At 37.7% G+C, this 16,916-nt stretch overlaps 1 protein-coding gene across 1 annotated transcript in view; it reads right to left on the reverse strand.

Annotated features, from left to right (window-relative positions):
* Positions 1 to 6,674, reverse strand: part of LOC122969972 (retinoic acid receptor beta-like) — an 89,259-nt gene extending 82,585 nt beyond the window's left edge. The window contains exon 1 of the mRNA XM_044336031.1: positions 5,271 to 6,674. Within this exon, the coding sequence (XP_044191966.1) occupies positions 5,271 to 5,427 (157 nt within the window). The 5' untranslated portion in view covers positions 5,428 to 6,674. The remainder of the gene's footprint in view (positions 1 to 5,270) is intronic.
* Positions 6,675 to 16,916: the final 10,242 nt, after the last annotated feature.

Here is a 16,916-nt window from a genome sequence, read left to right on the forward strand (position 1 = left end):
TAATACACCTGTGAGTTATTTTCAGGTACAGAGAAGCAGAGAATCTTTTTATATATGTGAGCTGATAACATTTTGTACACAACAGTTGAACTATCAGGACAACAGGATACAGGATTTGTTTGCTTTTGTAAGTTGATCTTTTTAGAGTGAAATCATTTATTTTACTGATATTCTTGCTCTTATTCAGAATGCTAAAATGTTATATTTTTATGCCAATAAAAATTCAGTATTCAGTGTTTTTTTTGTTGTTGTTGTTGTTTTATGAGGGCGGAAAAGTGTCTAATAAAGACTATTTGACCATTAACTGGAACCATGAGAAATATTTTAATATATTTTAATATTTTATCTGAGGTCATTTTTGCAATTTCACCTTACATACACTTGAAATTTTTAAATCTTAAAGACCTTTAAACTGTATTAAGGTTAAAGCAAATGTACATGAACAAATCAATTTAAGGGGTAAAAAAAAAACCAAAAGTTGAAAAATCACGAACTAAATGTTGCAGTTTTCTCCACAGTCTGCTTGTACATTCATGATCAAGTTTGTGATTTGTTAAATAAAGTGTCCCCTTTAAAAATATACACACTATATATGGAAATATGTGGTTTATATTAAGAAGTGATTGTTAAGATGACCGAAGTGGGTTTTTAAGATTTTTATAGGAACAAAACCTTCATCATATCACAGGCCTCAATGACTGTGTGTTTGATCATTTTTTTCAAAGATAAAGATAAAACAGAAATTATTGCTTTTGGTGCCAAAGATGAACAATTAACAGACAGTGCTCACCTTGAACTCCTGATGTTAAAGATCACAAACCAAGTCAGAAATCATATAGAGTCAGACCTACATTTTACAATCCACATTAAGACTAATTACTACTGTCACTTTAACTATAAAACTATTTAAGGACTTGTGTCCCAACAAGACTAAGAACATCTTCTCCATGAATACTGGTGTCTTTACTGGTCTCTGTAAAAAAAAAAAATCCATTTAACAGACAAGAAAGTGGATCACATCAGTTGAGTTCTCAGATCTTTTATGACTATAACTGTGTGTCAAAGAATTGACTTTAAAATACTATGATTTCGTCATAAAGCACTGGTTTACAACCAACAGACATTTCTGCTGCTATGTTATGTAGTTTTGATACTGTACATCTTGTTGTCTCTTTTACATCAAGGAATAAAACTTTTGTATTTGCCAAACAAATCTTTAATTAAATTTATGCTATGTATTAATATTTCTCACTGTACTTTTTATTCTTCTGTTTTAGTTTGTTTTTATCCCTTTATTTTTTTAAATCCATATTTATGTATCCTTGTGTTAATATGTTTTTATGCCTTATGTAAAGACCTCTGAATAGCCTAGTTGTTAAAGGGTGCTACACAGATGAATTTGCCTTCATGCCAAACAAATTAGGTATGAAGTGTTTTCAAGGAGGTGAAAAAGCCTCTGAAACAGCAATTAGACCATCACCAGAAAAAATAAAGTCTCCACTGGAAGCAGATGAAAATTATTTTTTGCAGCATTTTAAAGGCTATGACATAAGAAACTCTGAGAAACATGAGAGTGTTGAAATGAATCATTCTTGCAGAGCTGCACAAGTGAATAAAACATAAAAAGGTGTTTTTTTTTCTGCAGCTGTGGTCAAGCAGGAGTCTATAGGAGACTTGGTATTTGATATTTATTAAAAGGCCGGCATCGCTCCCGATACACAGTATCAGTGTAACCCTGGCGGGACCCTCACGCTGTCCTAATCATGTCGATTAAACATGCCTGGCATCAGACAGCTCTCCTTTCATTTCACTGTTGTACATCGCTTTTATTTCCCCCCATCCGCCTTTCATTTCACACGCCCACTAAATTAGCTTGGTGTGCAAGCTGTGCTAATGGCCTTTCATGTCCATATCACAGGCGCTTAAGCCTTGAAGACAAAAAGGCCCCAATTATCCCATAACAGACATCAGCTGTACGATGCATATCACGCTGGAAGCTCCCAGTTTTATCTTTTTAAGTCACAATAGCAGCACTGTTTATAGACAATCACCTTTCCACTTATTTGTCTCATAGTTTTTAGATTTGTTTTGATGAGATAAGATGCTTCTAATGTGATATTCATTTGTTTCTTCACACAGCGTGGGCATCGTGCGGCAATTCCTCAGCCACAAAAGCCCATTTTATCTGTGTAAAGGAGGTCCTTGATCATTCTTAATTAACATCTAAACTGGAAGAGGAAGTGCATTAATGGCCGACTCGTTGTCTACGTGGCTAATTAACACCCAGGAGGTTTCCATTATCCTGAATAAATAAATTAATAAACCAACATTGCAATGACCCTGGGAGAGGCTTTCTCAAATCAAAGGCTAATTTAAACAGCGCCTTATTCAAACAGGGAAAGGGCAGAGGTGTCCTGTCTGACAGCACTGAAAGGCCACAGCACAGCTTTACGAGTTTGTTGGGGGGAGAAAAAAAATCAACAGGATCTTCTTCTTCCGTCCCGTTGAGCGTTTCATGAGTCCCGTGTTAAAAGGCCGGAATGAGCATATTTGTTAATCGTAAGATTATCTTAACTTACTTTAAATCGTTTAACTAATGTACAAGAAACATAACGTCCAGAGAGAGAAAACAGACTTTATTTGTTGACCTATCTTAATTCTGTGACAACTGATAGACGTTAATGAAGAGAATCGAATCAAACAGGCACCGCAGTGTCTTCAGCAGGAGAAATGACACAAAGAGCCGGCCTGTCGCTGCCACTGAGGTCACGCACTCGCCCGTTTTTGGGGGAATTTGGGGGTTTTTTTAGCAAGCGGGAGAAGAGTTTATATTCTTAAATTTAGAGCGTACGTATAGTTGTTATTTTAAAGGCTGATTTCAGTAGTTCAAGTTCAGTTTTGTCAATTTTTAAGCTAGTAAATAAATAAAAGACTGAGAATGAATTTTATTGGTGGCAGTGTGGAGGAAGCAGCATTCGGATGGTTTTGTAAATATATTAAAAAATGAAGAAGAAAAAAAAATTAGCGATGAAAAATTCTGAATAAATCTGAAAATAATGTGATTTTGGCAGGTGTGACGTCAGAGGGTGAATAAGAGGAGAAACTTTGCGAAACGTGAGTTCTGAAATAAATAAAATAATCTACAATTCTATGAAAAGTGAAACCAGCGTAAAGCAGTCAGCATTTATTCCTTCAAGTAAGGAAATAAATATTTCGGGAAATGTAGTTCAGTGGAAAATTAACAAAATTTTTAGAAAAAATTTAAAATCTTCTTTTTGGGGTTTGGTGGAATCTCTTAAAGGGTGTTTTGGAGAATGTCAGTATTTCTAAATTCCCGCCTGCGGCCTGTCAAAGAACGTGTTTTAACAAAGAAATCAAATTATAATATGGAATAATAATACAGGAAACATTTAACAAATCATCTGCTATGATGAAATTCTATTTTCACTATCTGTCATTTTTAGACTTACATGAAACATGATGTAAATAAAAACGTTTCATTTGAAGAACTTAACTATTTTAACACAATATTTCAGCCACAAGCATTAACATCAACTTTACTGTCACCAACATCATATCAGAAATGATTATTAGCTCCCTGCTGGATTATTGTTGCTTTGTTTTAAAGCTGTAGCCGTTAAACATTTAGTTGTTAAAAATTTATTAGTTTTCATTGATCTTTTTTATAATTTTTCAAGCAAAAATGCCAAAAATTTGTTGGTTCCAGCATCTTAAATCTTAAATTATGATTTTCTGTTTTTCTTTCATACGATTATAAATTGAATATGTTTGATTTTGAATTGCTGGTTGGACGATACAAGCTATTTGAAAACATCACCTCTGGCTCTTGTGATGGTTATTTTTCACTGTTTTCTGACATGTTTGAGCCAAAACGATGAACAGAAAAAATAAGCAGTGGGTTAATGTATAATAGGAAAACAGAGATCAGTTGCAGATCTGCTCTGTTTTCTCTCATGACTTGTAGGTTCTATCAGAAGCCTCTTCATCAAACCCTGGACTGCAGCAGGGCAGGAGCGAGAGGCAGGTCAGGTTAAAGGTGGCAGCTGTAGCTTTTGCACTTTCCCTCCACTGATAACAGCCACTTTGGACTGAGTGCCCTTGAGCAAACACTTCCCCAGGAATGACAGCTGGAGGCTGGTCATTATCAGATGAGAATAAATCACGGGGCAGCAGCAGCAGGGGGACAGCCAAAAACAAACACTGACGAGCGCCTTCTGAGTAGCTACAGGGTGAGTGGATGAAAACGATCCTGATCTGTAGGTGATAAATTTAAGAGCAACACCTATCCTTTATGAGGGTTTTTCTCACATGAATAATTACAGTTTCACATCACAGCATTACAGTTTCCCCACAGGGTATTAACAACTCATTTTTACCTGTTAGATAGCCTATTTCATTTTTCTACTTTTTGCAGCATGAGGAATCATTTTTAATAGTCTAAGGAATGCAGCTGCCTTTAAAGCATGCACTCTTTCTCCTGAACTAAAACTAGCAGCAGTCCATCCATCAACCCGGCCAATTCAAAACGCAAGAGGCTGACATGTTCCGATAGTAGTCCGTTAATCTTGTTGAAAAGTCCGCGGGGTCATTTATCTAAATCAGTGTCAGAGCGCGCAGGTCGCGGCTCGTCAGGCCGCCCCTCCTGTCATGTGCGGCCGGGGAGGAGGTGTGGAAACGCCGCCTGTGTTTACTCTCTGCATTCCTCCAGCCAGCAGCGAGGAGGCTGCTGCTCTCTGAACTGAACTGATCTGAGACAAGCCATACATCAGCAGGTCCCGGCTGCTTCCACTGCTGAGAATTTATGGAGGCGCACGGTAGGAGTGAAATATGACGTTTGGAAGACAAGCTGGGGGTGAATGAAGGTTTCTACTCGATCTAACAGCGAAAATAAACTTTTTTTAAAAAAATCACACAAGCAAAGGAAAATGACACTTTATCATGTCACTGAGCTGCTACATAAATATAATGAATCCAGGTGTCAAAATTATTCCTCCTTCATGAATCTGTGGTGCATTCATGCGCCCTGATTTCAAAGGTTTTCCTCAAATAAATCCTGTCTAAATTAACTTTATGTGATGAGCAGTTTCTCAATAATTATCAGACCTGCGGGCCCTTTATGGCAACTTGTTGTGAATCATGTGGATCACCGACCCATCATCATTTAGAGCAGCTTTAAGTGAGCCAATAACCATAACACCAGCGACGACAACAACAACAACAACAACAACAACACGAGAAGTTGGACCTACAGTGTGCGCTCCGGCGGTGTTGCCACTCTCTGTGCGCCAGTCCGCTGATGCAGGCTTTCAGAGCCTTCTCCTGCAGCATGCAGGAGGACGGGCTGGACGTGTAGAAATCCAGCATCTGCCCGGGACTCACGGCCAGCACGTCCATGCAGTCAAACATGATGACGGCGCTTCGTTCAACTACTCTTGTGCGTTATGGATAAAAATCACCGGCATAAGCGCACACAACTCCATCAAACTCCGCTGCTTCCCCCCTCCTCCTCCTCCCCCTCCTCCTCTTCTTCTTCTTCTTCCTCCTCTCCTTGGCACGGCAGATTTCGCTCCTCTTCTTCTCCTTCGTCCCGCACCGGAATCATGAATTATTTCGGACCAAAATGTTCCACGGCTTCTTCTAAACGCTCATTTGCCATTTTTTTGGCACCGTGTCCACTCAGCGCGCAGCCACGGACTCCTCCATATCAACAATAATAGTGTTAATATCCCGGTGTGTTTTCGCTGAATCGCTTCGCCCCGTCCCGGTTCCCGACACAAGAGAAAGCTGTGGCAAAGCCCGCCTGAACTGGAGGATCTTTCTTTCCTAATATCAAAAATAACACGCACGGCGTTTAAAAGCACACGTTCTCCTCTCCGATGACGAATGGGTTATCCGTCCCCCGTGCAGCTCATTTCCAACTAGTTTTGCCACAGAGAATGAAAGATTGAATTGCCTAATATATGCGAGTGAACTTTGTATGAACCCTTCCGAGGCTGCTGACCTTCAAATGACCCAGGCAGGCTGACATCACTGCAGCTCCGCAGCGCGGAACAAGGCGGAGAGAAGAAACGCAGGGGGAAAAATAATGAAAGATCTTTTTTTTTTTTTCTCTTTTAGAAAAGAACAAAATACACGACGGCCCCCCCAAAATTTAAAACAAGCTTTTTTTATTCTAAGCTGAAGAAGTGTTACTACAGCTCTAAGTGTCTGCGCTCTGAAGGGCGGTGCTTTTTACGCACAGTGAGTCCCAACACAAGGAAATGCCCCATTCCCACAGAGATACATGGCCATGCAGCACAGACTGTATTGATTTATGTATTTTTAAAATGGAGTTTAGTGAAAGTAAAGAAAGAAGGAATTTAATCTCATTCAGCACATTTGTGTTGCAGCAAAGACTGATGACATGACGTGTTTTATTATCTGGTCGGTGCATCCATCAACTCTCATTCTAAAGGGAACATCATTTCTGAATGTTTCATTGATGGGAACTTTACTTTGACATTTATGGAGCTTTCTGCTTGGTCCTTAAAATGATGAATTAAATAAATAACATACAAAAAAGGAAAGAAAAGAAAAAAAAAGAAACACCAAAAACACAACCTGTTCTGTGTGTGACCTGTAAATTTACTGTCTAATAAAGATTTAACCAGAAATTTAGAGGAGGCTAAATTAAAACAAACAAACAAACATACAAATGATATTATTAGATTATACTGGGGAAAACAGAGAAGCATTTGAGGAAATTGCACGTGGTTGCTGTGAGCACTGATGTTGATTGGTAACTAAACATGATACTGAAGAATGACATTAGGAGATGGAGTTTTCTGAAGTTTAAAACTATGGTGAAGAAAACATCTCTGCTGATAATAATAACATCATTTATCTGCTGATGATGGATCTCAATGGGCAAATTTTTACAGTTTATTTTTTCAGTCGGTGAAACTTTGAATAACAGGAAATACATTTATACTTTATTTGAGCATTTTCGTTTAGACTGACTTCATACTTCCACTACATTATATTTCATTGTAAAAGGTTGTACTCCACTACAATTTTTTGTCAGCTGGAGTTACTGGTTAGTTACTAGTTATTAGTTATAATAATGGAACTACTTGTGTGCAGGTGCTCAGTGAAAGTGCAAACTAGCCAGTGTTAACCAGTGTTGTATAAATGCAAAAGTTTTTTTCTTTAATTTTATCATTAGTTGGAGGTTTAGACATTGTACTGTATGAAAATAAATGAGAGCAGCGTTAAATGTTAAGTGTTAAATGCACTTGTGAAGACGATGTGACTTACTGCAACAGCTTTTAAACAGCTGTTCCTGTTTGTCAGGATTGTCCTGAGGTCAGTTAACGTTAAACTTCTTCTTTTTTAGAAACTCTGATGCTCTAGATGTGTGTGTGGTAGCGTTTTGTTGTTTATCTGTTGTGTTTGAAACATAATTTCTCCACTTTTATAGACAAACTGACATCACTATATCATGATCATAAATAACATAAGTTCTATATAAATAATTCTACATTGTTTAATTCCCTGGCTGAAAGTGAGCCACACTCTGAACTTGATTCCAAGTCTCACATATACTTGTATGCACAGTATGTCCCAAACACATTTCAGCTAAATTACTTCTAAAAACATACTACTGATAATACTTCTGCACTGCTACTTCAGTAAGATTATGAACTTTTACGTATTTTTACATTGAGTTATTCTTCCAACACTGATGAAAAATGACAGGAACATGATGTTCAGTATTTCTTTTGCCAGGTAGATGATCTAGTTACTGTGTGTTTGTCTTGTGAATCAGACAGAATGGAGTAAAGACAGATACATGGGAAGCTGAGTCCAGGGTACAGAACTGACACTGATAAGGTGCATAACTGTGGCCTACAGCTGATATGAGTGGAAAATCTATTGTCTGTATATTTGTTTGTGATTTGCTCATGTTGCATAAGTTGCAACAGACTAGATATGTGCAGTATTTTGAAACAGATGTCCATGAAAACCTATTGACTGAAAGATTATTAAACAAATATTCTACAGTACAAAAACTTATTTTCTTGGACAAAATGATTACAAAATGTTAGGCCTTATAAATATTTATTACATCACATCCACAATAGGTTTTCACTTCAACCACTCCATTCTGCATTCTTTCTATATGCAGCAGCACTTAATAATTATATGTATCTGATCCAGGTTTGACATTGTACTAATGATGAAATAAACATTGAAAATCAAGCCTAATTTGAAACTTAAAATCCCAAGTGTGTACAAGAATTTAAGGTATGTTAACATGCATTAAAATAATGTAAAACTCATGTTTTAGGGGTGTAAAATATGTTTTTCTAACTTGGAATTATTAAACAGAAGTGGAAAGTTGGTTAAACTAACTAAAATTGTACCAAATTCACTTCCAAAATTTGTAATTTTTAAAGTGCATATTGACCAGATTTCTTCCCACCCTCCTTCACACACTGACTTCTAACCACCTCCAACATTATTTGTATTTATGTTCAACATTTATAATACAGACACAGATGTTAGTATGTATATTTTTAGTTGAATTTTAGTTAAGTTTATGTCCACATAACTGTGGATGATTGGTGCGGCAGCAGCATTTTGAAGCAATGCTTTTGTATTTACGCCTAATATACATTTACATGCAGCTGGAATCTCTAATGCTAAACAGAGTTCATCATTTTCAGCTCCAATCACACAGGAGAAATGAAAATATGTTGTAAGGGTCCTGACTATTGGTACTGCACACTGTGTAACGGCATGAATTACCAATGACTCATTATTTAGGACTGTAAACCCCATGAACTGAAAGTCGTGCACATATACAGTAGTGTAATAGTGGCTGACACAGTAACATGACTCATTGTGATGAATTACAGTCACATACGTCCATTAGTTTCTTTACATAACTAAAAATCAGAAAATGTATTCTAATTATCATCATGTCATTAACTGTGCAGCTGTCTTCATATTGTTCACATTCTGGTTTTTTAGATCATTTTGTGATTATACTGATCATAATGCACTTACAATGGATTATATGCTTATGTGATGCCCTGTAATGACTTACTCTTAATTAAGTTTTGAGTTGATGTATTGGTTGACATTTGTAAAAGTTAAGATGTCTGTGTCTGGTCATAATTAGTCATAAATTAGTAATCAAATGTCGGCATAACATGTTCATAAAGTTTATGAGAAATTCTTACAGCTGCAGCTCATCTCACCTTCTTCCACCTTCTCACATTCCTTATTTCTTCTCTTTTTTAACTTTCTGCCACCAACTTTCACTTTAATCTGAGTCTGTAGGAAGAACACACTTTCATTAACCATTTCTGCAGGGTTTAACTGTTATATCAGTTTGCAAGCTAAATTTTGTATGAAAATCATATATCAGGTCAGTGTTGTCCATCAGAATTTTATCAGTGTCAGTCTCACAGTCATACCTGTCTTACTCGCCCTTATAGGGCTGTTAAACAACAACTTTATATAACTTCAGTGTCCCAAGCGCCAGACATGACTTATTTTGTGACAAGAATACATGTCTCAAAAAAACTAGTTGAAATTATTGGAGTAGGTGGAAATTCTCACTGTAAAAGCTACATCCAGGGCCAGAGTAACCCTTAGGACAAAAATGAGCTGTGGGCCCCTACTGACCCCCTGCTATTTTTTGACATTCGTCAAGGTCAAAAAATACTTTCTCCAAAAATTGTATGAACATTTTTTACCAATCCACCAAACTCCCAATTCCTGTACTCTAAACAGCAGAAACATGTTTGGTCTTCACTTGCTAACAGATGACTTAGTGTGTTAAAGTGGTAGTCATTCTGCCTGGTGGGACACAATGCCAAAACTAAACAGCTATAAAAACTTTTCAAAACTATTTTGTGTCATTTTCCAAGTCTCACTCATGCAGCATCTCCCAAAATGTCCAGTTTTAACTAAATTATTACCAAAAAAAGAAAAACGTGAACATAGGATTAGACACCCGACAGCTGGATTATGCCAGCACTCCATGGAAGGGTACAGAACAAACATTTTTTTCCTGCTTTCAAGACTATGGGAATTGAGATATCGATACAACAAGACTAAGTCTACAGCCATGCTAGCAGCTCTGTACTTAGGCCCATTAGCGTCATAGGCAAAATGCTAATGTCAGCATGTTAAATTGTTGACAATGAAAATGGTAACATATACTGATGTTTAGCAAGTATAATGTTTAGACGAGTACTGACTGGGGCTCAGAAGATTGCCAAAGACTCCTCTCACCCCAGTAATGGCCTGTTTACACTGCTGAAGTCTGTTAGATGCTACAGCAGCATTAAAGCTCGGAAAGAGAGGCTGAGGAGGAGTTTTTCTCCTCAGGCTGTCAGAGCTATTAATAAGGAAACGTGGCAAATATAGTGTATAGTGTAAATACAGCAAACATACTGTTGTCTCTGCTATTGCACATATATGTGCTCACCTGCTGCTAACTATACTATACATTAAGTGTACATGTTATTTAATGTGTACACTGTTATTTATTGTCTTCTATTTAGATTAAAAACTGAGAACGACCAAAGTCATTAGGAGCCTGCATCTATGGATCTATATAGTAATGAAGCTTAGCGAAAGTTCAGTGAGGAAGACCATCTTCATGCCGCTTCATTTCTCTCTCTCTGTTTCTGTTCCCGCTTTCAACTTAATCGGCTGACTGAGGGAGTTCACGCTTTCAGTTAAACCAATCAGGCTTTGCCATGACCTCTGTGAGCCAATCATCTGGTTGCCATCAAACTTTTAAAACAGTTCCTCTCTGCTGCTGTCAGCTGTCATTTCAGTGTCAGATTGATGCAACCCTCCTCCACCTCATACACCTCTAGTATTCATCAGATCCAGCATCCATGGGTTCTGCCACTGAGCTCATCAGAGTCCTGCTCCACATCTCATCCATCCAGATCTTCAGCCACTGCTCCCACCTCTTCACCAGCACTGACAGTGTCTAGACTCCATTGGGGATATTGCTGTACAGCTCATGGCATGATCTCTCCCTGAAAACAATGATGTCACGATGGGGTCTAATCAAAGACTTTTCACGTATTTCTTCAACCCTCCCTATTGTGCACACTACATCAATACATTTAATTAAATCACTCTTTAAGCCTCTCCTTCAATTGAGTCTCTCCTGATTGAACTGAAAAAAATCATATTTGAATCAGATGATGGTGCTAAGATATTACAATTCCTCCTGAGGGGGACATGAATGTCTGAATGAAACTTCATGGCAATCAATAGACTGATGGTTGAGACATTTCAGTCTGGACTGAAGTGGTGGATCAGACTGATATTGCCATTCATACAGCCATGCTAGCCACATCAGTCCACCACTTTGGTGGTAGTGAAATATCTTCACAACTGTTGGATGGATCAGCACAAATAATAATAATGACTTTGTTGAACCCCAGAGTTCTTAATCTACCACAATCACAGGTCAAAATGTCAATATATATTTCAATATTTTATGATCAAATGCTTACAAAACTAATCAAAATCCCATCAGGGTACTTTGTGTTTAGTGCTGATTAGAAAATGTTAGCATGCTACCATGCTAAACTAATATGGTGATCATGGCAAACATTATAGTGTACCTGCTGACATCAGCATGTTGATTTTTAGCTCTAAGCACTACTGTGCCTAAGTACAGCCTCACAGAACTGCTAGCATAGCTGTAGACTCTTAGACTCTTTAAAATGGGGTTTTGGAACAACTTATCATTAGCATCATTAGCTGGTACATCTGTCCAGTGATGCTATCTAAAGCTTAATTGTGGTTCAGTGATTGAATTAAGTCTCTATATTTATTTACAGTTATGTTAGTTAAATAACACTCTAAACATAGCACAAAAAGTAAGGAAATTTGTGTCATCAATTTGCATCCGCAACCAGCATTTGTCGCAAGTCAGCCAACATGGTTGTGTTGGTCACTCTGGCACGAACACCACGCCCAAGCTGATCCCACAAGTGTTCAATGGGGTTGAGGTCAGGACTGCTGGCAGGCCATTCCATCCTCTCCACTCCCAAATTCTAGAGGTAGTCTCTGATAAACCCCACAAACCGACAAATGCTGGTTGAAGAATGGGATGCCATCCCACAGAAGTTTGTGACCAGGCTGGTGACCAGCATGAGGAGGAGGTGCCAGGCTGTTGTGGCTGTGTATGGTTCTTCCACATGCTACTGTGGCTCCTGTTTGTTAAATAAATAAATTGTTAAATTGCCAACATGTCTTGTTTCTTCAAACTTCAATCATCCAATCCACCAAACACCAAACAAGAGTCAATGGCAGAATAAGCTGTTTGCCATTGGCAGAGAAGATTTGGCATATTTTTCATGGGCGCAACCCATATACTTGGCTCTGCTGCTCATCCCACAAATGCATGTTCCTTACAAATGTGGCACCATTTAAAAGGGAAATAAACAGGCTTTCCAATGGTACAATATTTATTGCCAAGAAGCATTGTTACAACAAAGAAATAATCTACCAAACATAAATTTCCTTACTTTTTGTGTTATGTTTATAAATTTCACCATCAGTCTTCAGCATCCTGTATTGGCTCTCTGGATCTGATTTCTTAAGATTTAGAATTCCGTCTGATATCAAGAGATATGTTGTTTGTCAGCTGGTGGATTTTAAACAAAAATTAAGGAAGACTTCCTGGTTAGCTGAGTTGCTTGGGAAGCATTTTCTCAAGCCAAACTTACATTAATGTATGAGTGGGGAGGCAAATCTTGTTAGTATTCACTAACTTAAGCATGTATTCAGTAATAATTAATTCATTAATATTTTCCTATAGCCTAGGCCTAATTGGTGAAGTGCATGTAGCTATTCCATTACAGAATGTACATACTGGTGAATGTGATTTATTTATTTATTCAAATGCCATGAGAGGAGATCTTATTAGCTCTTCCTCTCTTTTATGTACACACAATGGCCACCAGGGACCTCAGCACTTATTTTATATTCTTATTTTAATGCAGAGAAGAGATGTATGTACAGAGTATATTTAGAAGGACACAAAGTTTACATAGACCTTATTATATAGACCTTATTAAAAAATGAATGAATTTGAATTTCTCAGAAATGAGAAATCTGAGCTTCAGTGTTGCTCTGTAAAAGCTTGAATGACTACACTCTTACGGTGTCTCCAAGGATCTGCACACTTATGTTCATGTGAAGATTAAAATACTGGGCATTGAGAGTATAGCACTATATGTATTAAATTTTAGTTTTATTACATTGAACGTTGGTCTTTGGCATCCACCTTTGTTTGGTTTTCAGGCACTTCTGTATTATTAAGTGGCAAGTGGGATATATCTGAGCTTTCCAAAAAATCTTCCAAAGTTCAAAAAAGTCTCCCAGTTGTGATTACGACTTGGATATTGATGTGAAAGTTATTTACAAGTTGAAAACTTGTATTTGCGATAACTCTGATATGACATGAACATGGCACCGGTCAAACTAAACACCTGCAGAGGTCTAATCCTTTTTATAATGTTGTTCAAATGTCTAGTGAGAATAAACCCTTTTCAAATCTGACATTTTGAGTTGTCACAGTAGGAAAATCACAGGTGTTATTAATAATATTAACGATAGTCCTGCTCTCTTCAAGTTTTCCAGTAAGCCATGACAGTATGACAGTGAGCCAGCATGCACAATACCAGGACCCTGAAACTGACGCAGCTCAACGTAATTCAGCCATCATTCATTTTATTATTTACACATGTGCTTTTCCAACTAAATGTCTTCTGTGAAAAAATCGTCAGCTAACTAGGAGTTACCATCATGCATTGTACAGATAGGGAAAAACTTGCCTAGGCAATACATGCTGGATGACAGTTTTTTTTAGATAAAGCTAAAGCTGTAAAGCCGTGTCTAGCACAAATGCTTTATCCACAGATTAAGTTGGTGAGTCAAGTCTTATAATAAGTAATGGCCAGGAATGATGGCCCAAACTACAGAAATAAGACAAAATTTGTTAGAACTGACTTATATTTATGGAATTGCTAATCCAGATAAAATATCCTCATTAGTTTGGGGAGTGTTAGCAGTTGCTTTACCAGCAATGGACAACCATGTGCAGGACGACTGAGAGCCTAAAGGTTAATTTAACTACTACAAATAATAATGCATTTAATTTGTACTGCACTTTTCTTTTGCAGTGAATCTCAAAGTGCTACAGCATTAAAACATATAAAGAAATTATGATTATAAATTATAAATATTATAAATTTCAATGAAAGTTGGCACAAAATGATTTTTATGTTCCTCATTTCCTGTAGTCTTTGATTTAAAGGGACACTCCACTAATTTAAGACTTCAAAAAGTCAGTTTACTCATCATGGTAAGGACTACTCATCCTGTGAAAACAGTTGTATAATGTCTTCTGTGAATGGACAAGCTTTGTCAAGTAACACTGATGCTGTCACAGTGATGTCACCAGGGGGCATGGAGTTTGAAAGACATGGGCATTATTAGTTATTAGTTAGGGAGGGTCTAACAAAGAGATACTATTGAGTTGCACTGTGGGAAATGTAGGCTCTAGTGATTTTGGAGTTTGACTCATACTAGGGACTAAAAGTCAAGATATCTCAGCCTCTGCTGCTTCAATTATGTCCATTGTTTTTTAAAATCTGTCTCTTACATGTTCCTCAACTTCATGAAAGCATAATACTAAATCACTGGAGTGTCCCTTTAAATGACATTTAAGAGGCTGTTTTTGGAGCCAAGGAAGAACATTTAAAAGTCAGCACTCAGCTTCAGTCAATAATGTTAAAAACTACAAAGCCAGAAATCTTGGTGTAGTCATGGACTCAGACCTGAATTTCAACAGCCACATTAAGACAATTACAAAGTCAGCCCACTATCACCTGAAGAATATATCAAGAATTAAAGGACTTATGTCTCAGCAGGATTTGGAAAAACTTGTCCATGCATTTATCTTCAGTAGACTCGACTACTGTAACGTTGTCTTCACAGGTCTCCCTAAAAAAATCAATCAGACAGCTGCAGCTGATTCAGACGCTGCTGCTCGAGTCCTCACTAAGACCAAGAAAGTGGATCATATAACTCCAGTTCTCAGATCTTTACACTGGCTTCCTGTCTGTCAAAGAATTGATTTTAAGATACTGCTGTTGGTTTGTAAAGCACTAAATGGTTTAGGGCCAAAATACATCTCTGATCTGCTGCTACATTATGAACCATCCAGACCTCTCAGGTTGTGTGGGACAGGTCTGCTTTCTGTCCCCAGAGTAAAAACTAAACATGGAGAAGCAGCGTTCAGTTTTTATGCTCCACATATCTCCCATATATCCCAGAAAACTGTAGGTCTGCTGCAACTCTCACTTCTTTTAAATTGCAGCTGAAGACTTTTCTGTTTGCCGCTGCCTTTCATTAAACCACATTGAGGGTTAATATTTTACACTGCACTGTTACTTTTATTCTCTTGTTTTATCTGTCTTATTCCCTTTTTAGCTTTGTTTTTATTTCCAAATTTAACACTTTTTTAATTGTTTTTATGTCTTTTTACTTGTGTTGCTTTTATATTCTGTCTTAATGCCTTTTATGCTCTATGTAAAACACTTTGAATTGCCTTGTTGTTGAAATGTGCTATACAAATAAACTTGCCTTGCCTTGCCTTTTTCTTGAAATACTGGTGCAATAAATACAAAACAAATTTAAGTATAAATTCATTGGTTCAGATATAAGATGGTATATTTTTCTGGAAAGACAATTATGTGCTCACAACATCGGCTCTTCTTTTTGAGTGGAGAGAGTAACACCTTCCCCTACAGAGTGTGTTGCATTATGGGTTGTTTGAAGCCTTAATGTTGCTAGGCTAGTGAGTTTCTACAAGTCTCTTTATCGCAAGTCTTTTAGAGTTACTCAGCCATAAAGTGTTTCCTCAGCCCAGCTTAACCTGAAGGCTCATGTTTTTTTCTGCCACAGAGGAAATAAATTCATGACAACACTGAATCATCGGTCAAGCAGCCAAGAATTGCAGGTGTCACAGATGATGAAAAAAACAGAAAAAGGTGAAGAAATTAATTTCAACCACTTCCAAGAGTCTGAAAGGAGAGTGTTTCAGTAGTTTCAGAGTATTTCATGTTTTACTTTTATGAAAAAAGGTTCAAGGATGAGGACTCTCTACTCCTTACATTAATAGTATCTCAGGGAGACCTTCCCATGAGGACTTGTGTGAAAGTGTGTTGTATCTGGTCTCTCGCTCCCTTGTGTGTGAATGGTGTGGTGTGAGTTCTGCCTCTTGTGTGTATGTGTAGTCTGTCCTCTCTGCAGGTTTCTGGTGAGGGGAGGTTGTGTGGCTCAGATCTTTCAAACTTATTATTTCCTTCTTCTTTTTCCAAAATCAAGTGTTGGAAAACAGGTGGTTGTCTTATAACCTGGGTCATTTTACATTCGGACCAATACGGTACTAAATAATCTTCTATGGAATTGCAATCTTTACATTTACAAGAGAAACTAATTGAAAATATTGGCTATTGATTGGCAAATGTATTTATTTAAGTCAGGATAAACCCTTTGAGTTGAGTCATCTCCTTTTCAAGGGCTCCCTAACAATAGAGTTAAAGCTTCTGTACATATACACCATATACTGTATATGGTACATACACAGCAGCCACAGATGTCAGTGTGCTGAAAGCCACACTAACACTTGTGATAGTGTTTGATGAAGTAAAGAAAGAAGGCTGTTTGAGAGGGAGAGCTGGTCTTAGCGCTGCACAGCACACTGATCCCCACGGAGCTCATGAATATTGCAGAGAGCCTACAGCAGAGCTGAAACAGGAACCCCTGGACCCCCCCCGACACACACCAGCTGACCCCCT

The sequence above is a fragment of the Thunnus albacares genome, chromosome 19 (assembly GCF_914725855.1).
Source record: "Thunnus albacares chromosome 19, fThuAlb1.1, whole genome shotgun sequence".
In the NCBI taxonomy this organism is placed as follows: domain Eukaryota; kingdom Metazoa; phylum Chordata; class Actinopteri; order Scombriformes; family Scombridae; genus Thunnus; species Thunnus albacares.